General features: G+C 41.9%; 1 protein-coding gene across 1 annotated transcript; it reads right to left on the reverse strand.

Moving 5' to 3' along the window:
- Window positions 1–5,461: 5,461 nt before the first annotated feature.
- On the reverse strand, window positions 5,462–27,896 carry FGFBP2 (fibroblast growth factor binding protein 2). The gene is made up of 2 exons (XM_073574624.1): window positions 24,842–27,896; window positions 5,462–5,748 (listed from the first exon to the last, which is right to left on the reverse strand). The coding sequence occupies exon 1, from the start codon at window positions 25,651–25,653 to the stop codon at window positions 24,844–24,846; it is 810 nt and encodes a 269-aa protein (XP_073430725.1). The 5' UTR covers window positions 25,654–27,896; the 3' UTR covers window positions 5,462–5,748; window positions 24,842–24,843.
- Window positions 27,897–27,920: the final 24 nt, after the last annotated feature.

Consider the following 27,920-nt stretch of genomic DNA (forward strand, 5'->3'; position numbering starts at 1 on the left):
TGTTTAATTCGGGTTTCACGAAACCCGATCCGACCAAAGTCGCTCAACTCTAGTTATGACACTTGCATTTGTGTTTTGAAAATTTAATAAAAGTTTTAAAATTAAAAAAATAAAAGATGAAGAGGGCCCAATGATGACCCTTTTTAGTCATGTATTTTACTTTTAAATGGGTTGTCTGGGTTTAAAAATAAGGACCGTTCAATTCCTCTGATGCCCTAGCACCAAGACCCTATAAGAGGTCACTGTAAAGTGGCAAACAGGATTATACAATTTGATCAACAAGTTTTTTGCTTTTTTTAATTGTGAAGGTGTATAATGGCTGTGCATTTTTTTTAAGCTGTGATATATAAAATGTATATTTTATTATTAAAATTGGCCATAAAATGCTAATTTTCCTGTTAGACAAGTAAACTTTCATTTAGGATTGTACAGCCATTTTGACACAAATTTTGAAAATATGTGTGCTCCATCAGGTCTCTGATCTATTTAATGTTTGCAATTTGTATTGTGAAATTTGGCGTTTGGTCTACTTTAATTCCAACCTGTTAAAGAGATTATCCACCATTGGACATCACCTTATCAATTGGTCCACTGACATGAAAAATAAAATAAAAAATTGATAATCTGTTACGCTCACGCCTTGGCTGATTGGAGCGAACCGGGGGGTTGTGGCCTCACTGTGCCACAAACCAGACTACCCTGGAAGGGGTGTGACTACAACAGCTACCTCGGTCTTCGCTGAAGCCTCCGATGGTCAGGCTTGTGCGGCAGGTAGCTGCCGGGTGCCACTCCAGGGTGGTGTCTGGCTGTGGCTGCTGATCCCATTCGGGGACAAGTCACTTGGACAGGTGTGACTGTCAGGCAGGCTGAGACACAGGGCAAGCAGGTATGGCTGAGACACAGGGCAAGCAGGCACAGCTTGAGACACAGGACAAGCAGACACGGCTTGAGACACTGGCAGGCGGGCACGGCTTGAGACACAGGGCAGGCAGGCATGGCTTGAGACACAGGGCAGGCAGGCACGGCTTGAGATACAGGACAGGCAGGAGTGGTATATGAAGAAACAGGTAGAGACCTGTTCACACAGCGGGTGCCGGTACTGATACAGGCAGGAAGGAGTGGAATATGAAGGAATAGGTTTGGACCTGTTCACACAGAGGGTGCAGGTACGGATACAGGCAGGAAGGAATGGAATATGAAGGAACAGGTTTTGGACCTGTTCACACAGGAGTTGCAGGTATGGATACAGGCAGAAAGGAGTGGAATATACGGAGCCGCAGGTGTGCGGAGTAGGCGGAGCTGCAGGAGTGCGGAGTAGGTGGAGCCGCAGGAGTGCGGAGTAAAGCTGAACCACAAGGTCTGCGGAGAGAAGCTGCAGCAAGAGGTTCTGCAGCAGCAGAGCAAAGCAGGCAGAGCTGCAAGGGTGCAGAGTAGGCAGAGCTGCAAGGGTGCAGAGCAAGGACGGGGAGGACACAGGGAAAGGCACAGCAGGGAAGGAAGCCAAAGACAAGGAGGCAGGGGAAGGACAGAGTTCAGACAAGGTACAAGGACAAAGACTCAAGGACCAGGATATTCTGCCTCCTGGCAGGTGGACAAAGGTACTAGACAAGACAAGGAGAATTCCTCCAGAGAAGGAGGAGATACACAGGAGAGGACCTGGCAGGCTCAGTAGCAAGATACTAACGGAGTTTAGACATTGCACAGGCAATGTTCCAGTGGGTGGGGCAGGCTTAAATAGTAAAGGGCTCTAGGCAATTGGTCAGGTACACATTAGCCAGGTGCACCCTGTCTCCATAAGAAGCAGAGAGTTCAGGCACCGCCCCCTATACACAGAGTCAGGAAACATGAACACAGCAGACAGGAGGCTAGCGGGACAGAGCATGGAGCTGGCAGTATACAGAAATCACAGCAAGGCTTAGAGCAGTGAGCAAGTTGGTGAGTGGGGGATGGGAGGCAATGCAGTTACGCCGGCAGGGCTGTTACACTGTCATTGCGCCACTATACTCAGCAAGGTCTACTTTGATCAGTTCTGTTGGGAGACATCACATGAGTGTTACAACCAAACAGTAGTTGCTGATCAGCTGCAGTGTTCACATTTTGTCGAAGCAGAAGAAACACCATTTCTTCCATTCCAAAAAAATGTGAGAGTTGCAGCCGATTGGCAGCCTACAGGCTTCAAGTGACGCCCCCTACCAAAAGTACATCCAAGCAGACCGATGGGGAACGCATTGCTGAGTATGGAGGAACAATGTTAGATCAGAAGCAGAGTATCAGTTTTCTTTCATTTGTTTCAGTTATCTGAGCCCATCAGCAAGGGATTATTCCGTAGTGGATAACCACTTCAATCTCCTAAATATGTACATGAAAAATTGAAGCATATTAGATAAGATGTAAAAGAGTACAATGATTTCAAGTTTTAAAAAAAAGTAAAATAGTAAGCGTTTAGATGATATTAAGAGCACGGAAACATCATAAGAACCTGTCCTAAGAAGAAGATGTACTGTGCATTTGTATGTTGGCTTAATATTTTACTTTAATGGACCAATAAAGGATATTTGCATTAAAATCATTGACAAATAACTTCTGCTTTACTTTTCCTGAGTTCATTAGTTCCATAAAGGTTCTGTGAGAGCAGAATTTATTTACCGGTATCTATCTTGCCTCCATTGATTGTGTCTACGTGCTTCTCCTGCTGTATGAAATGGAGGCTAACTTTAGATAACAAGTCACTCTACTTTCTTTGTCTAAGGAGACTTAGGGTCTCGTTTCACTTAGCGATGCACCAGCGATCCCGACAATATACAATGTACAGTTAGGTCCATATATATTTGGACAGAGACAACATTTTTCTAATTTTCGTTCTAGACATTACCACAATGAATTTTAAACAAAACAATTCAGATGCAGTTGAAGTTCAGACTTTCAGCTTTCATTTGAGGGTATCCACATTAAAATTGGTTGACTGGTTTAGGAGTTTCAGCTCCTTAACATGTGCCACCCTGTTTTTAAAGGGACCAAAAGTAATTGGACAGATTAAATAATTGTAAATAAAATGTTCATTTCTAGTACTTGGTTGAAAACCCTTTGATGGCAATGACTGCCTGAAGTCTTGAACTCATGGACATCACCAGACGCTGTGCTTCCTCCTTTTTGATGCTCTGCTAGGCCTTCACTGCGGTGGTTTTCAGTTGCTGTTTGTTTGTGGGCCTTTCTGTCTGAAGTTTAGTCTTTAACAAGTGAAATGCATGCTCAATGGGGTTGAGATCAGGTGACTGACTTGGCCATTCAAGAATATTCCACTTCTTTGTTTTAATAAACTCCTGGGATGCTTTGGCTTTGTTTTGGGTCATTGTCCATCTGTAGTATGTAACGACGACCAATCAGTTAGGTTGCATTTGGCTGGATCTGAGCCCACAGTATGGCTCTGAATACCTCAGAATTCATTCGGCTGCTTCTGTCCTGTGTCACATCATCAATAAACACTAGTGACCCAGTGCCACTGGCAGCCATGCATGCCCAAGTCATCACACTGCCTCCGCCGTGTTTTACAGATGATGTGGTATGCTTTGGATCATGAGCTGTACCACACCTTCGCCATACTTTTCTCTTTCCATCATTCTGGTAGAGGCTGATCTTGGTTCCATCTGTCCAAAGAATGTTCTTCCAGAACTGTGCTGGCTTTTTTAGATGTTTTTTAGCAAAGTCCAGTCTAGCCTTTTGATTTTTGATGCTTATGAGTGGCTTGCACCGTGCAGTGAACCCTCTGTATTTACTTTCATGCAGTCTTCTCTTTATGGTAGCTGTTATGATTGAGTCACCGTAGGAGGCAAAAACAGAAATGCTAGTCCTGAAAACCAGAGAAGTTGGCAACTATCAGATTGCAGACCCCTGAACCTATCAACACAACTAGCAGTAGCCGTGGGGGGTTCCTACGATGACCTAGACCCCTCGATCACAGCCGGAGAGATACATAGGCCTAAAGAAGGAAAGGGGAAATCTAACTGCCCCAGAGCAGACCCCAAAGCAATAGGCAGCCCCCCACATATAATGACGGTGAAGCAAGATGAAAACACTTACACAGACAGAAAGACAGGCTGAGCAAAGACGGGGCCCAAAAACTACCTAGATAGGAACGGATAGGAAGGCTGCTGTCTGCAATCTGCCAAAACCCTATCAGAGACAAAAGCCAACAAGCTGATATAAAAATGGCCCTGAAGCAACTAAGCTTCAAAAACTAAATCAGCACTCAGGTACTTTCAGAAGACAGAGCTCACGGAACACTGCACACTCCAGCAGGGAGTGGCAGAATCCAAAAAGCAAGAAAAACAAAAACAAATCTTAGATGCAAAAGGCAAAACAGAAAACAGCTTTAGGAGAGCAGGAATCAGACTGGTGTCCAAGAGTCCACAGAGAAATCACCCGCAGGGCAAAAAGGGCGTAGGCTGCCTTAAATCCAGTCAGTGACTCCACTCAGCCAATCGTCTTCATTAGTCCCAGGTGCCTGATAATCAGGCTCACTACCTTCCTTCACTAGAATAGGGAGTTCACCAGGCCTCAGTGACGGAGGGGAAAATGAACTCACAACAGGTAGCTTTGGATATTGATACGCCTACCTCCTGGAGAGTGTTGTTCACTTGGTTGGCTGTTGTGAAGGGGTTTCTCTTCACCATGGAGACTATTCTGCGATCATCCACCACTGTTGTCTTCCGTGGGCGCCCAGGTCTTTTTTGCATTGATGAGTTGACCAGTGCTTTCTTTCTTACTAAACTGTAGATTTTGCCACTCCTAATGTAGCAATTTCTAGGATGGGTTTTTTCTGTTTTTGCAGCTTAAGGATGGCTTGTTTCACCTGCATGGAGAGCTCCTTTGACCGCATGTTTCCTTCACAGCAAAACCTTCCAAATGCAAGCACCACACCTCAAATCAACTCCAGGCCTTTTATCTGCTTAATTGAGAATGACATAACGAAGGGATTGCCAACACCTGTCCATGAAATAGCCTTGGAGTCAATTGTCCAATTACTTTTGGTCCCTTTAAAAACAGGGTGGCACATGTTAAGGAACTGAAACTCTTAAACCCTTCATCCAATTTTAATGTGGATACCCTCAAATGAAAGCTGAAAGTCTGAACTTCAACTGCATCTGAATTGTTTTGTTTAAAATTCATTGTGGTAATGTCTACAACCAAAACTAGAAAAATGTTGTCTCTGTCCAAATATATATGGACCTAACTGTATATCACAGAAATGCCTATATAAAGAGCCACCATAATGTAATAAACAGAGTTCTGCTTTTATGCCTAAAAGTGTGCTAGCGTGGTCTTCTCTTGTACATGGCTGGATCTTTGCAATTTAATTTGGAGCAGGCACAACATCTCAGAACGTCCCACATTACAATCCCATCCATTCAATATATTGATGAAATCCAGTATCTAGTAATCACAAACACACTGTAGTCATAGTTACTTTATTAATTAATAGAATGTATCATGAAAAATAACACACAAAACAATATGATTGCTATAATAAGTCAAACATTATGTACAAAATCTTTCTTTTTCTCGGTATACTTGAGACTCCAGAAGACGCTCAGTAAATACAGTTCATGTTCCATCAATACTGCAGACTTGGATTTATAGAAGCCATTAAAGAAAGGGTTGTGATGGGTATATAATATCTATATTTACAAGGATAGTCCCATTGCGAAATGTCAAACACCCTCCTGCTTGAAATTCTTCCATCTTTTGCATCTGGAAGACAAAACAATATCATGTGGACTTCATTAATTTTTCATGAAATGTACAGATTATAATGCAAGAATGACGTCTTCTGTAGGAAATGCCATTGATTCATTAGAACTAGAGATGGACAAATAGATTAAGTGGAATTGCATTCTACTCGAATTTTACAAAAATCCACATTTGCCAAAATTCAGATTTTTTTTGTAACTAGCTTGTGCATGGATGTAGCAGTTTCGGAACCATAATGAGACATTTACATGTTAGAAAAAAAATAAAATAAATGAATCCTTATAGTCACCTTTTACTCCTCTCCAGCCCCTCCTCTTGTCATTGTCACCTGCCTGGTCCCTGTCGCATCATGACGTTGTGACCTTTCACATGTTTGCGCAGAACCCAGGTTGGCACAGTGGCTCAGTGGTTAGCCACCAAGGACAACATCTGCAAGGAGTTTGTTTGTTCTCCCTGTGTTTGCGTGGGTTTCCTCCGGGCACTCCGGTTTCATCCCACATTCCAAAGACATACTGATAGGGAATTTAGTTTAGATTGTGAGCCTTCAGGGACAGCTATGCTAATGTGTGCAAAACTGTAAAGTACCGCGGAATTTGTTAGCGCTATATAAAAATAAAGATTATTATTATAACCCTCGTCAAATGGGCCTCGTCAAATGGGCCTCGTCAGAGCTGGAAGTCGTCGCTCAGTGTGAGAGCTCCAAGGATTTCAGCACAAGGGTCATATCAGAAGATGTGATGATGATCAGTCGGGTGACATTGAGGAGCTGAAGAGGTGAGCAGTGAGTATAAGAAGTCTTACCATTTTTCTTACATCTTACGTTTGTTATGATCTGGGGTCTGTGACATCAAAACATACAGAAGGTGTAAAAACATTGTCTTCTCTGCTGGATTAATAAAAAGTGTGAGTGGAGTAATGAGTTTGTTTGAGTCGATATGTCAGATTTTCCACCTTTGCTGAGTGTAGATCATAAATACGCAATATCCATGTAGAAATGCTCCTCTATGATCCCCCGCAGACAGGCAGTCACCATCCAAAGTACAGCCATCATGCCATTGTATCTGTAAAGCTAGGTTCATATTGCGTTAACCCAGCCCGTTCAACGCATAGCGTTGACGGGCTGTGCTAACGGTATAGCGTAACGCGATGATTCATCTGTGCTAGCGGTGACGGAGCCTCAGACGCTGCAGCCCCCATCCGAGGCTACGTCACTGAATGACGGCACATCATGAGTGCATGCCGCGATGCGCCTGGTAATGGGGGTTAATGGCAGCGTTACCGGACTGCGTTACACCGCGTTATGCTATACCTGCTAGCGCAGATGATTCATCTGTGCTAGCGGTGACGGAGCCTCAGACACTGCAGCCCGCGTCCGAGGCTACGTCACTGAATGACGGCACATCGCGAGAGCATGCCGCGATGCGCCTGGTAATGGGGGTTAATGGCAGCGTTACCGGACTGCGTTACACCGCGTTATGCTATACCTGCTAGCGCAGATGATTCATCTGTGCTAGCGGTGACGGAGCCTCAGACACTGCAGCCCGCGTCCGAGGCTACGTCACTGAATGACGGCACATCGCGAGAGCATGCCGCGATGCGCCTGGTAATGGGGGTTAATGGCAGCGTTACCGGACTGCGTTACACCGTGTTATGCCGCGGTGTAATGCAGTACATCTAACGGACTGCCATAACGCAATGTGACCCCGGCCTTAGTGCTAAACTTTACAAGAGAACTAAAAATTGTAAAGTTTTATGTAAATAAGTTTAATTTATCATCAGATGTATTATTCTTGTACCATACAGTGATTATTTTATTGGGGACAATTAAAATAATTCTATTTGACATTGTGATCACTGGACTAATAAAGTCTCCTCTCCCTCTACAGTGGATTAGTGTTAGGCTCTGCTTATATTGCATTTTTGACCTTATTTAACATATACACCAGGAAAAGCTGCCGACGTAAAAATTAAACAGAGCTTGTGTTGGATGCCTAACAATGGCGGCCATCGCCCAGAGACCCCTGTTTAGCAGTGGACACTCTTTCAGCCCCTGTTTGACAGTGGAGCCTTTTCAAAATGTTGTCTGTACAATAAGAGGTTTCCCAGCACAAATGCTAAATGTAAAAAAACTATGATGTGAAAGGGAACCTATTGTGAATATAGAGTATAAGCCCAAGCCCTAACTCCTATAGAGGATGAGAAGAAGAGTGGGCCAGCAACCATAGGCAGAAACGAGGCTATTCTGGTAGAGCAGAGAGAAACTGGATGCCTACGATCCCCAACTGGCTTTTCAAACTATTTTTTCTGAAACGCCGAAGCATTTCAAGAGATAAACATACCATCCAGGCTCTAATTCATACTGTCCATGGTTTCAGCAGCATGAATTAAATGTGTCTGTTTGTATTTGGAAAAACACAATTAAGATATTTTGGGGCAAACCTGCTAATTATGTGGCGCTGGTCTCTTTCTAAATATTCTGAAGTCTACTGAGCAAGTGGTCAGCTCTACTGGAACATCAACCCTAGCTCTATTCGTACTCCATAGCAATTGTGCTGCCTGGATTTGTGTATACAACAGGTTCCCTCTAGCATCATGTTTTTTCCTCTACACTTAGGGAAAGCACTGGAGCATTTTAGTGGAAACCATACTTGGCTGCAGTCGTGCCGAATGTTTCTGGTTCATGCTGCCTGTGGTTTGGGCAGCATGAATTGAGTGACAGGTTCTCTTAATCGTGCCATGGGTAATGGAAGTAACCTGCACTGCTGGATAAATGACAAGCCATGATGGAAAATGAAAATGTTGGTTTATTGTCAAGGCATTTCAGAGTCACTCCGACACCTTCTTCAGGACAACCATAAATAAAAGTAGTGGATAACATACAGGTGGTTAAATATATGAAAAAATGTAAAAAAAAAAGGTGAAAGGGGAGGGGTATGTAAGGTGAGATTTCAAATGTGCTACCTATATTGTGAGCTAGCCTCACATTATACACACAGATCCCTCTGAGATCATTCTCTCCACAGCATACCAAGTTTAATACTGACAACAGACAATTTAAACAAATTTACACGGACACATTTTCTCTTTTTTCTATGCATTTTTTTTTCTTTTACTAACTTTATGCAGTTATTTAAAAGATACTTGTGTATTTTTGATGCATTAATAATAATATCCTCGATTATGTGTGACTGACTGTACATACCCCTTTTTCGATTTTTTTTTTGCACATATTTAACTGCATGTATGTTATCCTATGCTTTTATTTGTGGTTTTCCTGGAGAAAGAGTCGGAGTCACTCTGAAATGCGTTGACAATGAACCAACATTTAATTTTCCATTGTGGCTTGTCATTTATCCAGCAACACGGGTTACTTCCATTACCTGTGGCAAATTTCAGTACTATTCCTTAAAAGCTGCAGCAGTTGGAATCGATGCTTTTTCAGTGGTTGTGTCACACACAACCCTATACGATGAGAATAACTACCTATTTATTCTTTTTTACCACTTGGATAAGACCCTATTGCACTTTTGCATCTTTTATGTAGATTCTCTTAAACAGATCCTTAGGGAAAGACTAAATAAACCAATTTATAAAGAGGCAAAATTACTTAGTTTAAGAAACGCTCTTGTTATAATATTGTTAAACTAGAATCCATCTCTTTTTTTATGAAGTTATTTTTTTATTCCATATGTCATAGTAATGACAGAGAATGGAATCGGTCTCTGGCTGCAGAGCATAGGACTTGCATCTATAGTAAAGGGAGATGAGTGCTGGCGAGAAAGCTCCCGGGAAAAAATAATGGCCAAAAGATCCTAGTAGATCTACTGGAGCGTAGCAAGAAAGCCAGGGGCTATGATATTGCCAAGAGCATCATTAAGTCCCAAAAAGTCAGGAAAAGGACTGGATACCTTCAGATGATAAGACAAAGTGGAGGAAGAAGAGATTGAGTCTACAGGTGATCGCAACGGATACTGGGCCAGCGTCTGTTGAAATCCTCTTACTGCAAGGTGAAAAGGTCCTGGCCCTAAAGTTGTACTGTGTGCTGCACACTGTTTATGTAAGTTACATCCTATATTCAGTTCTGGGCACTTGGATTGCATTAACAAGGGACCACTATTTCTTGCAAATGTGAGTGCTACAAGTACGCATGACCAGTGTTCAGTTGGGTTCTGGAGAAGGATAGTTTCTTAGCAGCTTTAGACACCCCCGGAGACACAAGGACACACAATACAAGTGGCTACTGCAGCCTAAAATTTCAAGCCCTATGAAGGGCACATTGTAGTAAGGTATCACCTCCATTAGTGCCATATTAGGTTTGGATAAGAGCTGACAGCCATTTTGCAACATACCCAAATCATTTGGCATCATCATAAGGTCACGTGCACCTGTTGAGTATTTGGTCAGTATTTTACATCAGTAATTGTAAGCCAAAACCTGGAGTGGGTGATAAATACAGAAGTGGTGATGGGTTTCTATTATTTTTTTTCTCTGATTGTTCCACTCATGATTTTGGCTTATAAATACTGATGTAAAAAAAACTGACCAAATAATTAACATGTGCACGTGGTCTATGGATTGAAACTTGCATTACATGTTTGTTCTGGTGTTCAAGAAACTGTGCGAAAGTAGTTACCAAAATGTTGAACCTCTTCTGACAATGGAACCATAAAGCTTCTACCACCCTAAATGACCATAACCATTTAGTGTCTATGCCTCTCAGGGAGAAAATAAAGTTTGCATCAAAACATGTTTGGAATTTCCCTTCCGAAGGAATAATCGTAACAATTATTGCACGTATAACCTCCTAATAGCCTTTGCTTTTAATAACTCTTTGCCTTCCAATACAGTCAAAACTCTCCCGTCTCCATCTTTCCGTCTCAAATTCCTCCCTTTCCTTTATCCCCTCGCATAATCCCTCACCCTCACCCTCCACCCCAAGATTGGTGCTACAAACACATCACTTGAATTCTTTAGATTTTTCTCTAGATGTAAGAAACTTAAGGCCCCGTTACACATATCAATGTCCCAGTGATCCCACCAACGATCCGACATGGATGGGATCGCTGGGACATCGTTAGGTTGATCGCTGGTGAGCTGTCACATAGACAGCCCCTCCAGCAATCAGGACCAGCGAGCAAGCTGGTTTCCAATGTAAACATCGGGTATTTAAGAGCTGCGCGGCTCTTGGATACCCGCTGCTTACTCTAGAAACCAGCGTGCACACTGGTTTTCAAGATAAACATCGGGTAACTAAGAGCTGCGCGGCTCTTAAATACCCAATGTTTACAATGGAAACAGCGTCCAGCGTCACTGATCGCTGGTCTCCCGCTTGCCACACACAGCGATGCGGGCTGGCCAGCGGGAGACCAGCAATCAAAAAATGGCCCAGGACGATGATCCCCGTCACACACAGCGATCTCGCTGGCGAGATCGCTGTGGCGTCACAAATAACTTAAAAATAGTAACTTAATAATAATAATAATAATAATAATAATAATAACAACAACAACTTAATAATAACTTAATAATAATAACTTAATAACTTTCTAAACTGCTGATTAACATATGCAAATTGATCTTTTGTGTCAGTGTGCATTAATATATGCAAAGGTTACGATCATGCGTTATTGAAAATCTCTTGGTTATTACATGTTGTAATACAGTTTTATGCAAGAAAATTGCTGAAAAGATTTAGAAAAGAAACAAGAAAAAGTTTTTGGAAATTCCAAATGAAACGTAGAAGTTTCATCAATGCAAACCCTAGCGGGTAGTGGTGTGACACATTGCCGACCTCCATCCTGCAATTTATTCTAAATCTTGCAGATGTTGAACTGGATTAAATAATCTTTATACGATCAGCAAAATTAGATAAAATACATGAATAAATAATTTGTTTATATTTTTGAGTTGTCTTTTCATACTATCTTAGACCACAATTACATGCTCACCTCCCAGTGACTTCTTCACCTAAACCCATTTGGGTAATCCACTCACCCCATTAATGCTTTCTTACTAATTGAATTAAAAGTGATTAGAAATAAATCTGTTTAGTCATCAATTAAGGGAGGTCAGTCATTGGGATCAGTAGCAGCCTATTCTCTCCTGTGCATTTTAGTTGCCGTTTTGTATTTCTCCTGTAACAGCCATGACTTTGCTTAGGAAAAGACATTATTTGCTGGCTGTGGTTGTCAGGAGCGGGATGCCAAGACTGCCCCAAAGGCTGAATTTTCAAAGGGATAGTCTCTGATATGATAACCTCTTTAAATGGAATATGTCAGCAAGTTTTTGCTATGTAGAATGAGAGCAGCATGATGTAGGGATTGGAAGATTGATGCCAGCGATGTGTCACTTACTGGGCTGCTTGCTTCAGTTTTGATAAAATCTCTGTTTTCTCTGCTGTTCATGTAGCAGTGCTCTGAATACTGAGCTGCGTAAAAGTCCAACAATATCATTGATTGTCAGCTTTCTGTGGTGGGGGTGGGGCTACCCAGATTAGCTGGACTGCCTGTCATGTTACTCCTAGCCCTACTGAGGTAATCTCCTGCTTATAAAACAATGATTGTATTTAAACTACAGCAAGCAGCTGAGCAAGTGACACATTACTGGAATATGGTTCCTGTCCCTACATGCTGACAGAGTCTCTTTAACTGTGTAGAGTGGAACAGAAAAATATAGTAGATCAATTATATGATTGCTCAAATTTAAATTCTCTCTTGGATAGGAGAGAAGTGCATGTCCACTCCTTGAAACAAAGTCATAGTGATGCTCATTTCAGGGGTTGGGCTCAGTGCGAGGTGGACAAAGACAGTGTGCGCTCTGTTGTCGACTTAGATCAGCAGTAACTAGCTAGCAACAGAGCGGATGATCAAAAAACCCTGCATGCAGAGAAGAGTGACGTCACTTGCGGGGGGGCGGCTCTGGTCTTTTGCTCGCTGATGACGCTTTGTTTCAGGGAGGGAGAAAGGGCTGATTCCCTGACCACAGCCCTTGCTCCCTGATGATGCTTCATTTCAGTATCCCAGCATGCATTGGGATTCTCGAAGGAAGCATCAAAGAGGAAGTGAAAAAAAAAGAAAAAGCAGTTAGGGAAGGATAGGAATTTTTAATTCAACTATATTAGAAAATAGTATAGGTTATGGCACTAAATGGCACTAAATAGATAAAGATTTAGGAAAAACATTACTTTGATCTTTGAACAACCCCTTTAAGAAATTTTCTCCCACAACGTACCATTCTTGAAAATTATCACCATCATGAAGATGTTAAACATATAGCGAAAGGGTGCACCGCATGGGTGGTCAGGCTGCCAAGGATTTCTTCTACTATTTTCTATATGATAAGACTTATTTTATTGAATCTGCAACGTAATTACTTAGGTCCCAAAAAATGAGAAAGGTATTCAAGGAGTGATACGTTTCTCATTTTTTTTGGCACCTAAGTATTTACATTAATTTTTCTGGCTAACATCACAATATTATTTTGTATTGTACATCGAATCTGCAAAAAACCCTAGTCCATGCCCTCCTCATCTCCCACCTTGACTACTGCAACCTCCTGCTCTGTGGCCTCCCCTCTAACACTCTCACACCCCTCCAATCTATTCTAATCCATCTGTCACCCCACTATTCCCTGGCCTCTCCCCTCTGGCAATCCCTGCACTGGCTCCCCATTACCCAAAGACTCTAGTTCAAATCCCTAACCATGACATACAAAGCCATCCACAACCTGTGTCCTCCATACATATGTGACCTCGTCTCCCGGTACTTACCTGCTCGCAGCCTCCGATGCTCACAAGATCTCCTTCTGTACTCCCCTCTTATCTCCTCTTCCCACAATCACATACAAGAGTTCTCCCACGCATCCCCCCTACTCTGGAACTCTCTACCCCAACATATCAGACTCTCGCCTACCATGGAAACCTTCAAAAGGAACCTGAAGACCTACCTCTTCCGACAAGCCTACAACTTGCAGTAACCACCGATCCACCAAACCGCTGCATGACAAGCTCTACCTTCGCCTATTGTATCCTCACCCATCCCTTGTAGATTGTGAGCCCTCGCGGGCAGGGTCTTCTCTCCTCCTGTACCATTCGTGACTTGTATTGTTTAAGATTACTGTACTTGTATATATTATGTATACCCCTCACATGTAAAGCGCCATGGAATAAATGGCGCTATAAAAATAAATAATAATAAGAATAATTTTATTGAGTGATGAAAACATGAAACTGGTTCCAGCCAGTGTGAAACCTATATTCTACTATGTCAACCATCTAACCCAGAAGATGGGAATCCCATGTGCTAATTTTCCCCTGAGTTTTCACAATTTTTAAAAGAGATTTTCCAACCCTCAGTGGGACTGAAGAAAGAATTGGAAAAGTGATAAAGGATTTTCAAGATTTCCACTGGAAAAATTTGTATAAAGGTTCTCCCGTCATTGATGTGAATTAGTACACATTTTTTTGTTATATATGCAAAATATTTCATGCAAAGTACACTCCTGCCAAATGGATAAACAGTGAACCCATTTTTTGGATGACCACTCCAAATTTCATAGAAAAGCGGTCTTCTAATCTGTTGCAGAACATAATTAGTCTGGATAAGGGGGTCTTTTCAAAGAGGTGGTCTTCTAGATAGAATTTACCATATAGAATTTACCAAATATATACACACGCACACAGTTTTTCCTGTTTGCATACATCATTTAGTTAATCAGTTAGAATGGATAATATAGGCTACTAGTAGAATACTCGCGGCTTCGCTCGCGGAAAATATGATACATTTTTTGTTATGGTAGCGAAAGTAAAATTTTCAGTGTCACCCTGAAGTTGACATTTTCAGAGTTCTACAGTAGGTTTTTTTTCCACTTTAAATTTTTATTATTTTGGCATTTTACTAATTTGTCATTACATCGATGTGAACAACTTTTTTTTAATTTCAACATTTTTATTGATTTTACATATTCAATACATATTATGTAGCATAAACTATTACAACTATTTTTTGAACTATTTTTTTATCAAAAATGAAAATTTATGCACCTTACACAAACATATAAAACATTTACACCCAATTAACAACATAATGCAACCCTTTGTCCTGATCCATGCTGGATCATGACAGATAAAAAGCACAGGTAACCTTTTTTTTTCTTAAGCTTTGCTTAAGTTTGGTTTTTGCCCCCGGTGGCCATTAGGATTATTGCACTGTGGTGTCATTTGTTCTAAGTTTGCCCGGTGGTGGTGAGCATCATTGCACTCTAGTTTCTTTAAGTTAAGTGCACATAATTATAATGCAGGTGTGATTGCTGGCTCTGCTATAAAAGAGTCACAGGTGTTGCAATCAGTGTTGGTGATAGTGTTCATTTCAATCACCCTTGGTGGAGGAAGGATCTAGAGAGAGGTCCTGGCAGCACTGTCTTAGCCCTGGTGTGGAAGGAGTTATAGGGGATTTCCTTGTAGCTCTGACAGAGCTTGGTGGCAGCGATTCAGGAAGAGAGCTGCATTCTGGTGGTGGACTCTGTTGCCAGGAGCAAGTGCAACAGTTAAGCTAAGTGGTGTTTCCCTGTTTGTGTTTTTCCTTAGTGTGTATTAGTACAGCGGTGGGGCCAGTGCCTGCGCCACCCAGCTCCCTAGTAAGGGATAGGTGTAGGGTGTGCTAGAGCGACAGGTTCCTGATCGGCGCCCGGTGCAGAACCGGCATAGGGAACGTTAGGAGCGTTAGGGACACTGACTCAGGGGAGTGCACATCCCCTTTCCCTATCGCAGGGCCCACCATTGTAACTGTTTCCTGTTTTGAATGGGTCACCGAGGAGGAAAAAAAACAACACATGCTAAGTCTCAGAAAACCAGAGAGGTTGGTAACTATGCAGACTGCAGATCCCTGATCTTAACACACAACTAGCAGCAGTCGTGGAGCGTGCCTACGATGGTCCTGGACGCCTCGTCACAACCGGAGCGCTAAATAAGCCTAAAGTAAGAAAAGAGGAAAACTAACTCCCCCAGAGCAGACCCCAAAGGAAAGACAGCCCCCCACATGTATTGACAGTGAAGCAAGATGAAAACACAAACAAAGGCAGAAAAATAGGCTGAGCAAACGATGGGGACAAACTAATTTGAAAGGACGGGAAAGGAAAGATACTGTCTGCAATCTGCCAAAAAACCCTACCCAAAATAATGTCCAACACTTCTGATAACAAAATGAACCCTGAAGTAACTAGACTTCTCCCACTATATCAGCATTCTGAAATATTCTGAGACAGAGCAAAAAGAGGCCAATCTAATAAAGGACAAAAAGGCAAATTGGCAAATACAGATAAATAAGAGTGGAAATTCAGCACAGCCCAGCCGGGCTGGCTGACCACACAAAAACTGAGTAGACCAACAAGAGCAAGTGTGAACATTAGCAAAAACAAACTTAACTTGAGAAGACTGGAGCAGAGCTGAAGTCCAAGACCTGAGAAGCAGACTGAATCACCAGCAACAGGATAGGGCGTCGGCTGTCTTATATCCAGTCTGATACTCCAGAGATCCAATCATTATCCTCCTCGTCAGGTGGCAGACCATTACCAATTAAACCAACCTCACTACCTCCTGTTACCACCAGAGGGAGAACGGAAGGAGAACTCCCAGCTGGTGGAGCAGAAAATGAGCTCATAACAGTTTCCCTTCCCTTGTCTTGTTGTTTTAGTTACCGGCCTGCGAGCCGTGTCACACAGGATAGTATCACGTGCCGCGTCTTGTTGTTTTAGTTACTGGCCTGCTGGTCGCGTCACACAGGACGGGTCCACGTGACACCCTTCCTCCCTCCAGTGTAATCTATAAGTAGCTCACGGACAAAAGAATAAAATTGGCTTACAGTTAAACAGCTGTCTATTGTAGTGCTTTTTGGTAAACATTTTTTCTGGTTTTACCTCCAGGTGCATGTATGAAAAGATTTTTGGGGTTACCCACTGTAGAGCAAGCAACATATAACTGTCCATGTGAAAAACACGGGCTCTCCAAATAATGCCGACTACTTTAAGTGATTGACATGCATGTGTGGTCCTTGCGTGCTTGTGCGTGCGTTTGTATGTGGTGTGCATGTAGTATTTATGGGGTGGTGTTGTGGTATTTGTGGGGTGGTGTTTGTGTTGTGTGTGTCTAGAGTGGTCTGGGGTTTGTGTGATGTGTTGTGGTATTTGTGTGGTGTTGTGCTTGTGGATTGGTGTATGTGTGCTGTCTGCGTGATGTTTCTATGATGTTTGTGAAATGTTTGTGTATGGTGGTGCAGCTCCTTTAGCAGCAACTCTTTGGCGCCGTCGTTATAATCCGTCTGTCAGTCACAACTGTTGTTTTCCCCTCAGCACTTTTACTTTCACCTTCACATTTCTCCATTATATGTATAGGGTCTAACTTTGGGGGGCCCCAATCTGATGACGGGAGAACACAAGCGAGATGTAATGTGCGCAGTATTCTGCTCCTGTGGGTGGAGAGGGGGCGTGCCAAATTTCACCCAAATCGGGCGAGAACTGTGGCTTTGTATAGAGCGGGCTACTACAGATTTTGAGTTTTATATGTATAGATATGATACCTGCATTCTTCTGCATTCATCAATTATTCTATATTGTGCTTACAGTTAGGTGCAAAATAATAGCAGTGTGTTTAAAACAACTGAGAAAACGCTCAATCCTCATAATATCATTTATTTCCATATACACAAAGGCACCGGGAGCTGCACATTCAGTTCTGAATGAAAACATGAGCAAAATATCAACTAAAAATAAAGAAAAAGGATTAATAGGCTGCACAAAAAAATTGCAGTGTCAGCATTTTGATTTACAAACTTGAACATTTACAGCAGGGGTGGGGAATCTTTTTTCGGCCAAGGGCCATTTGGATATTTATACCATCCTTCGGGGGCCGTGCAAACTCCGCCCACAAAGTACATCCTGATTCTGGCACTGGTGTCAGGACTTAATCTTTCATTGCATGCCCTTCAGTGTTCAGTAGTAAACACTGTGTATGTGCTAACAGAGCAAGAAGAAATTAATGAGCTTGTGGCAAACAAAATTCAGCTCCCTGCCCCAGAATGCAGTCCCTGAGAATCTGCTCCGGGGCCAGATAAAAGCTCATAGGTTCCCCACCCCGGATTTACAGCATAACCTAAAATTTGTTTACCCTTCACTTTTCTGTATAATCACTGAACTAATATTGACTTGTATAATCTTTATTTCTGATGATTGATTTTCATCTGTGAGTCAACGAACATCTGACACCTTTGAACAGATATTCCAGCCTAAGCTGACCGGACGACATTTCACAGTTCTTTTGCATCCTTAGATTTTGCATCAAAAACCTCATTTCTGATATCACTCCGCAAATTCTCAATTGGATTGAGGTTTTAGGATTGGGCTGGACACCTCATAACATCAATTTTGTTGGTCTGGAACCAGGATGTTGCCCGTTTGCTAGTGTGTTTGGGGTCATTGTCCTGCTGAAACCCCCATTTCAAGGGCATTTCTTCTTAAGCATAAGGCAACGTGACCTCCAATATTTCATATATTCAAACTGGTTCATGGTGTCTGGTATGTGATAAATGGGCCCAACTTCAGAGTATGAGAAACATCCCCAAACCCTTACATTTGCACCTCTATGTTTTACAGTCTTGTGGCTTGAATTCGGTGTTTATGGGTCGTCTCACAGACTGTCTGTTGCCTTTATGCCCAGTAAGAACAGTCTTGCTCTCATCTGTCCATGGAATGTTGCGCCACTTCTGTTTAGGCCAATCAATGTGTTCTTTGGAAAATTGTTTACCAAGTGCCCTATGTCATTTATAAGCACTATTGCTTTTTAAAAAATTAATACCACTGCGCTTACCCTCAAGAAGCAAAAGTAATAATAAATAGTGAGCACCAACAACAACCGGTACCTAATTTGCAGGGGACTGTGAAAAGGCAAACTGGTGATTGCAATCACTAAACTGTTGCATGTTGCATGCAGCTAAGGCTACTTTCACATTAGCGTTTTTTAGCGCTGCACTTCGTGCGCAATAGAAACGCATGCAAAAAATGCATCATGTGTTTTGCATGCGTTTGCGTTTTTTAGGCACATGTGTTTTAGCCATGTTAACTCTTAAAACGCATGCGATTTCAAACGACATGTACATGCGCACGCCTGCGTTCCCATAGACTGTAATGTGTTATTTTGGCGCATTCCGTGCGCAAGCGTTTTTTTGACGCCGTTGGACGGACCCAAAAATGCAACAGGTTGCATCTGGTGTGCCTAGGCGCACACTACAAAAAAACACATGCGCACGAAAACGCTTACGAACACGTGCAAACGCTAGACCATGCGCCTGCCATGTTAAACATAGGGGCAATGCGCTGCACTAAAAAACGCTAATGTGAAACCAGCCTAACAAGTAAAAAATATGAGGCACCTAATCTGCTGGTCAGGCTGTGAATGAAGACACCATTCGAAGATGGTTAGCTTGCAGGTACAGGTACCAAAGGTTAGGGAGCGTCCTCCCGTGATGGTAGCTAGCATAAGTGCTCCAAGGCTCAAACAGAGGTGTGTCAAGACAGAGGGTGCTGGCAAGGATACGATAAGTTTTATTATATGTAATGGAGTAAAAGGAAGGAAAGTTTTAATTAAAAAAATAATTGTAAAATGGCACTAAATGCTGCATTTAGCCAGCTAAAACCAAATTTTTATTAATAAGTTAAAAATAATCACGAGTATAATAAAACTTGGATTATTGGATTGAACGGCATCTTCATTCACAGCCTGACCAGCAGAGTACGTGCCTCATATTTTTTTACTTGTTAACTCCTTGCAGCAGTATAGTGATTGCAATCACCAGTTTGCATTTTCACGGTCCCCTGCAAGTTAGGTACTGGTTGTTGTTGGTGCTCACTATTTGTTATTACTATTGTTTCTTGATGGTAAGCGCAGTGATATTAATTTTTTATTTTTCTGTTAGTTTATTTAGTAGGATTTGCACAAAGCCTACCTCTATCATCTGCAGCTACCCATCATTGTTCTAGGTAGGAGCGCCAGTGTGCATTTCTTGACTATTGCTTTTCTCTTATCTTATAGCAGGATGTGTGTTGATTTTGTTTCCTTCTTGGGTTTTGACTGTTTGGTGGCCGGTGTGGCCATGAAACTGCACTTTGCATGTGTACCATCTTATAGTCCAGTTCTTTTTTTTTTTCAGTTTTGCTTCAGGTTCTTGCACTCTGTGCTCACAATGGTGACGGCTCCCTTTCTTTGAGCTGGACATTACATTTGTATAACATCACATTGCTGGGTGTCCATAGTTGGGCTCCTGTCCTGCTCCGCCCTTGTTCACATTGAGGTCATTCTTGACACATGGTAAAGTTTTAATACTAGAGGTTAGGACCCTCTGACTGGATACAATTTCTTCCAAATATTTCAGCTTCTCATAGGCGTCTTCTGATGGTTGCAGAACTCATAGGTAACCGAAGATCTTCTTTGATCTCCTTGGAGCTGATCATTGGATGCTTCTTTGCCATTCTTAGAGATACCGGGGGTAGAGTGGATTGTTTGATATGAGCTGCTGATTTAGACACAATCCAAAGCATCTCAGGAAAAAAGTGGCTTAATGTCCATGTGACTTTTGGATTGTGTCTAAATCAGCAGCACATAAAAAATAAAATGCGCTCTACTCGCTCTTCTCTGGAATCTCTCTGAAAACACTCGTGGATATTTCTGCAGCTGACATTTTCCCTTATCAGTGGTTGTGTCCCACACAACCCTTTCAGATGAGCTTAAAGGGAATCTGTCACCTATTTTTTCCTATATAAGATGCGGCCACCGCCATCAGGGGCTTATCTATAGCATTCTGTAATGCTGTAGATAAGCCCCCGATGTAACCTGAAAGAGAAGAAAAACGAGTTAGATTATACTCACCCAGGGGCGGTCCTGGTCCGATGGGTGTCGCGGTCCGGTCCGGTTCCTCTCATCTTCTAGCGATGACGACCTCTTATTTGTTTCCCGCCGCGGTGCAGGCGCACTGCTCTGCCCTGTTGAGGGCAGAGCAGAGTACTGCAGTGCGCAGGCGCTGGACCTCTTTGACCTTTCCTGACGCCTGCGCCTATATGTGAAAAAATATTTGACAGATTCCCTTTAAACCCTTTTTATCATCACTAATTTACTTGGATAAGATCCAATTGCGCGTTGCATCTTTTCTTTACCATTCTTGTGATTCTGTGATCTATGTGGATGGTAGGATTTCTCTTTGTACCATGTGTTTCACGTTTTGTTTGCCATTTTAATGCATTGGCATTTTTTTTTTTTTTAGGTTCGCAGTCATTTATTTTCTGAACTTATTTATATGATTTTCCCCCTCACCAGTCAACTTCTTGTTCAAAGTTCTTTCTCCTTCGATACAATGCCTGGAACGACCCATTTTGCTCACAGATCAATGGCTAAAACCAGCAGGTACAATACCTGCTGTCCTCTTTTAAATAGGGGCCATAATTAACACCTGTTTCTTCACAGAATGAATGACCTCACTAATTGAACTCCGCACTGCTATTAATTAGATTTTCAATATCTATAAGGTACCAAAATCAATTGAAGGCATAAAGTAAATTGTAACGCAGTGAAACTTTTTTTTTGAGACAAGAACTCAACATTGCAGTGAAATAGGTCTTGTGGAGGGGTGGTCTGTTCACCTAGGTCAGGATTAGTTTTCTCATAGTTGTAGTCTTTTGGAGAACTTTAGGAGAATGTATTGAATGATTGCTATATATTGGGAAATGTCAACCCCAAAACATTTTCGATAAATCAGATTGTAGTTTCACAAGTCCCTGGCTGAGGGTCCCGGTGTACTTGTCATGTGCAGCCTACGGGACTCGTCTCCAATTACAGAAAGTAGTTCAATGCTCCAATCGTCTTAGTAGAGCAATTTCTTAAGATAACAAAGATAATCCTAAGCCTAAGGATAGAACATGTCCACTTCCCTACGTAGGGGGAAAACAGTACATACCAGCATCTTTTGAAACTTTCTCATGAGTCCATTTCATGTTTCCCATTCACATATAAGAGAGTATTAATAGTGATGAGAGAACCGACGTGCTGGGATAAGGTGTTATCTGAGCATGCTTGTGGTCTAACATGGTATCTTCAGTGTGCTCAAAAAATATGTTCGAGTCTCCGCGGCTGCATGCTTCATGGCTGTTCAACAGCTGCAACACATGCAGGGACTGTCTAACAAACAGGAAATCCATACATGTGCTGCGGCTGAACAGCCACGAAACATGCAGCCGCGGGGACTTGAACATATTTTTTGAGCACACCAAAGATACCATGTTGGACCCCAAGCATGCTCAGATAACACCTTATCCGCACACGTTCGCTCATCACTAATTATTAATACAACCAATTTTATATAATAGATGCACCCACCTGATCATGATAGATCTGGATTCAGAAACCCCACCTAGGGATCATCTATTATCACTTAGGGGGGACGTTCCAGCATCTAGTAAGGTAGTAGTTCATTGCCAACTGTGTTTCACATTGATGGATTAGGTCCACCTTAGTGAGCAGCTCTACACTCTCTGTAAGGCCAAGATCACAAATGCGAGGAATACGGCCGAGTCTCACATGTTAAAACCCGACACTGCCGCCGGCACTCGGGAGCGGAATGTGCGGCTCCATGTATTGCTATGTGGCCGCACGCTCCGATCCGAGTGCTGGCGGTAGTGACGGGTAATAACATGTGAAACTCGGCCGTATTCCTCACATGTGTGATCCCGGCCTAAGGCTGGAGTCACACTAGCGTATGGCATTGGTTGCGACATGCTAATGACCCTCAGCTCCTGCTCTGCTGCGAGAGGGAGCAGAGTATCCTGCTACTGTGCTCTGAACCTCTTGCACACAGAAAATTGGAAAACAGCTACAGAGGACGCGGAGAAAGTAATTTTTCCATCTCCACCGCTGCCGGCGTTGGTGTATATCGCACCGTACTCGAACAATCATGTTTTCTAAAATGTGCAAAATATAGGAGCCTTAGCATATGTAAATATGTGGATTATACGCAATGGAGTGTCATGATCCTCAGCAGATTCCTACGCTGTAGATTAAAAATTCTCATCAATTTACACAGCATATTTCGATCCAGATTTCGCCGTTTGCAATGTAATCTCACAGCATTTCCTCAATAAAATCTGCGTTTTTTTTTTTAACCTATATGGCTTTCACTGTGAATATTCTGCAGCAGATACAATGCATATGCATATACCAACCATTAGCATTTTGAAATCCAAGGTTTGTGGCAGATTTATTATACATCTTTATAAGGGCTCATTCACAAGTCTATTTTTGTCATGTATGAGGAAAAACAGTCTTAGTTTCATTAGTGATTTTGTAGAGCGTTTCATCCGAGTTTGGTCCAAGTTTCATCAGATTCCTCAGATTCTCTTATCGAGAGGTACGTGAAAAATGGGCAGAACTCATATGACGTTCTTGCATTGTCAATTTTGATCCAAAACTCGAATCAATGTCAGGCATGTTTCTACCATTTGATGTAGTTGACAAGGTTTGCAAAAATAAATCGTATATGTGAATTACCCTATAGATTACACTGGGTACGGGTTCGATCTGTGAAAACAATGATAGATCTCGTATGCGAAAAATGGACGTCTGAATGAGTCCTTAGGGTCTGAACTGTTGTTTTTTTTTATCGAACAGAAATAGTGATGAGCGAACGTGCTTGTATAAGGTGTTCTAGTCCCCGCGGATGCATGGCTTGCAGCTGTTTGACAGCCGCATCACTTGCAGGGATTACTTGCTTCTTAGGCAACCCCCTGCATCTGTTGCAGCTGTCAAACAGACATGAGACATGCAGGCGCAGAGAGTCAAACACATTTTTCGGGTACGCCAGAGACACTCGCACATCACTAAACAGAACCTCATATCCTCTAACCTTTGGCACATAAAATTCTGGATCCTTGGAACCATTGATAGATAAAGCATTGGAATTTACTGCATATTCTTTATTTATTGGGTTCAACATATAACAGTATGCAGGGCTCTCAAAGGCAACTTTTAGCTAGGAAAAAAAGAACCTAAAGGTGTTACAGCAATTATTCACAATATTTTAAAATTGTAATTTACAGGTAATATAAATTGGGTCCATTGAGAGCTGATGTGTTTTGCCAAAGTTGAGAATTTTCACTGAGCCCCAAGTCAGTTCTTGGGAACTAGATTTCGCAAGATTCTGGTCCTTCACCAAGGTCACTGCTCTATGACCACTAGATGAGAGATTTGTGAGTCTCTTAACTTCTGGGATGTGATTATTGATTAGCTGGGCTGGCATGACATCATTTGTGCGGAGCCATACTGGTTAATCAAAGGCCGTGTCGATGATCCCAGAAGATAACTGATTCGTGTGCCTCCCTCCCAGTGGCCAAAGGCTACTTACCTGGCTGATGGACCCAAGACCCATGAATCAATTTGCCTAACTAAAACTTAACAGGTATGTTACAGTGTTAAAACTTTTACATTGCTCAACCCTGACCAAACTTGTACTAATTATTTAACCTGAAATGATTGCTGTAACAATTGACAGTCATCAAGGAGTGTTCCCCTCTTGTCCAGCTCTGACCATGATAGCTTTCACTTGTCAGAGTTGTTAATAAAAGGCATAACAACTGAAAAAAGTGATATCTTGTCTGGAAGTGACAAGTGACTAGGGCATGCCATTCATCAGAATGACCAGAGGGAAATAACGGAAAAAGGTTTTGTAGGTTATTGTTTTTTTTTACTTGTGAAACATTTTTACTTGTATTACGGAATAAAGTTCCAATAAAAAAGTGCAAAAAATTGATTAAGGGAAGCTCTGTTTTTACAAAAATGACACACAACACTTTAATAACCTGAAATCTAAAGTAAATAATAACCATTTGAACATTATGTGCAAAAAAAAAAGGTTCATAATCAAAATAACTCCGGTATTAAGAGGTTAATGAATCTTCGTAAAAACAGTACATGCCATGATTATACGGAGATCAATTATAGGGGTTACTCATTATGCATAAATCATGATCCATTGATATAATATTTAGAATTGAATGTTAAGGTTACCTTTATACGAATATCTCTATTATGTAGGAGCAGAATGTCTGGAAGAACCATGAGCAGTGATCTTTTGCCATCTTCACAGCTTTTGGATTTTGCTCTTCCGGTTGTTTAGGTTTTGGGGGGTCCGGTTTCCTGGTAGATGGAGGTTTTTTGGTTGTTGGCTTTTTTGTTGGTGGTGGTTTCTTCTCAGATTTGGAGGTATCAGACTGTTGATTCCGAGGGTTTACTTGCTTGAATTGAGAAGGTGCAGGAGCCTTTGGGCACATACTGTGCTTGAACACTTTGGGTTCACATGGATTTCCACCGTTTTCTAAATCTTGGCTAAGCTGGTTCCAAAATCCCTTTTGGTCTTTGTTGAATGCTCGGCAGTGGCTTGGTTTGGATACAAATTCACATAAAATATTATTGCCCTGATTTTTGCATTCGATTCTTACTCTTTTCTCCTCTTGACCACTGATGGTCATGATGCAAGCATCTCTGTTTATAGTTTGAAAGGGAATTTGTTCTTCTGTACCAGGCTGCTGGGCTAGGGTCCCCACCCAGACCATGGCCATAGTGATTATGACCGTGCCACACTTCATGGCCAGAAATTCGCTTTGGAAGCCTCTTATGCTTTTGAGATGATGGCCCGATGCTTTAGTCAGGCAGCTGTGCTCAGCGTGAGCCACAAAGGTACACTGATGTCTGAATCTGAAAGTGTAAGGCTTTCTGAGAAAAAGAGAAGCTTGTCCACGCAAAGAATGTGCCTGTAATGTATAGCTCAAAGCAACGTTTAACGACCCTGTGTGATCTCGCAGAACGGGAACAAGACGCATCTTGTCAATCTTTGTAAATAGTCAAGTGGTGAAAGTCCTTTACAAATTATAGCGCATGAATTTCTTGTTTATTGGAAAGTGAAGATCGTTTTTGGTTCTGGTCATTGTAGTACGTACCTGTGTTTTCTTCTAGTGTAGTATCAAAAATAATGATAATTATGAATACATTTCACACGTTAATATCTGTTTTGAGTAGTTTGAAAGCAATAAAATACATAGGCACCGATAAAAAAAATGCAACATGGTCTGAAATGAAGACCGGTTAAAAACAGAATTGCATATTAGTCACCAGTTCATACCTTTTTGCATGGAAAAGCTCCCAATGTATATACTAAAACTATTAGGGCATACAACAGCTGCAGGCTTACGCTTGGGGGCTGGGTTGAGTAGACAGCAGATGAGGCCGTGTTTGCTGCTAATACTGTACTGTGACCTTTTTGGCTTATATGTGTAAGGTCTCTCCTGTAAACCTCCATGATGTCACTGTCAGCACCTATCATGTTGTGACTGTCATTTGATGATACATAAGATCCTTCTTTTACTGGGCTCTGTGTAACATGCGATAAATCGTAAGGTATGCGATTGTACTTGTATTGCAATGCCACCAAAGATGGAGCATTCTACCATTCCATGCTTCTTATTGGGTTCCTCCATATTGAGGAGATTCACATTCATTTGGTGCAGTGAGAAAGTCCTTAATGGGAACTGGAACTGCAAAATATGGCTAAGAATTAGCCGATATTGGGGAATGAGTGCATATCTAGCAGTCCAATAAATTATGCATCTGCATTATTATCCCATTATATTTAAGAAACTTATTGTCCCATTTTGTTGTCATTTCATCATATATACGGTACTAGATGATTGGTTTAAAGGGAAGCTCTCAGTAGGATCAACCCTCCTAAACCGTCAACACACATGGTCAAAATTGTTGGTACCCCTCGTTTAATGACAGAAAAACCCACAATGGTCACAGAAGTAACTTGAATCTGACAAAAGTAATAAAAAGTAAAAAAAATCTATGAAAATGAACAAATGAAAGTCAGACGTTACTTTTCAACCATGTTCCCACAGAATTGAAAAAAAAAAATAAAACTCATGAATTAGGCCTGGACAGAAATGATGGTTCCCTTATCTTAATATTTTGTTGCACAACCTTTTGAGGCAATCACTGCAATCAAACGATCCCTGTAACTGTCAATGAGACTTCTGCACCTCTCGACAGGTATTTTGGCCCACTCCTCAAGAGCAAACTGCTCCAGTTGCCTCGTGTTTGAAGGTTGCCTTTTCCAGGCGGCATGTTTCAGCTCTTAATAAAGAAGGTCAATAGGATTTAGGTTAGGGCTCATAGAAGGCCACTTCAGAATAGTCCAATGTTTTCCTCTTAGGCATTCTTGGGTGTTTTTAGCTGAGTGGTTTGGGTCATTATCCTGTTGCAAAACCCATGACCTGCGACTGAAACTCTGCACAGATTCTAGACACCCTGTGCCAGATGCAGCAAAGCAGTCCCAGAACATAACAGAGCCTCCTCCATGTTTGACAGTAGGGACAGTGTTCTTTTCTTGATCTGCTTCATTTTTCCGTCTGTGAACATAGAGTTGATGTGCCAGATTCTCCCAGAAGCTTTGTGGCTTGTCAACATGTAGTTTGGCAAATTCCAGTCTGGATTTTTTATGATTTTTTTTCAACAATGGTGTCCTCCTTGGTTGTCTCCAATGAAGTCCACTTTGGCTCAAACAAAGACAGAGGGTGCGATCTGACACGGATGTTCCTTGAGCTTGAAGTTCACCTTTAATCTGTTTAGAAGTTTTTCTGGGCTCTTTTGTTACCATTCGTATTATCCATCTCTTTGATTTGTCATCAATTTTCCTCCTGCAGCCACGTCCGGGGAGGTTGGCTACAGTCCCATGGAGCTTACATTTCTGAATAATATGTGCAACTATAGGCACAGGAACATCAAGCTTTGGAGATGGTCTTATAACTTTTACCATTAACATATTTGTCTATAATTTTCTTTCTTGTTTCCTGAGACAACTATTTCCTTCTCTTCTTCTGGTCCATGTTGAGTGTGATACACACCATGTCACTAAACAGCACAGTGAATATCTGTAGCCCACTATACAGGCCCACTCACTGATTCCAACATTGTAGACACCTGTGATGCTAATTAGTGGACACACCTTGATTTAACATGTCCCTTTTGTCACATTAGACTGACTTTCATTTGTTCATTTTTATAGATTTTTTAGTTATTATTATTTTTGTCA

This window comes from Dendrobates tinctorius, unplaced genomic scaffold, assembly GCF_039654945.1.
Source record: "Dendrobates tinctorius isolate UK_male_01 unplaced genomic scaffold, ASM3965494v1 ptg000039l, whole genome shotgun sequence".
NCBI classification, from domain to species: domain Eukaryota; kingdom Metazoa; phylum Chordata; class Amphibia; order Anura; family Dendrobatidae; genus Dendrobates; species Dendrobates tinctorius.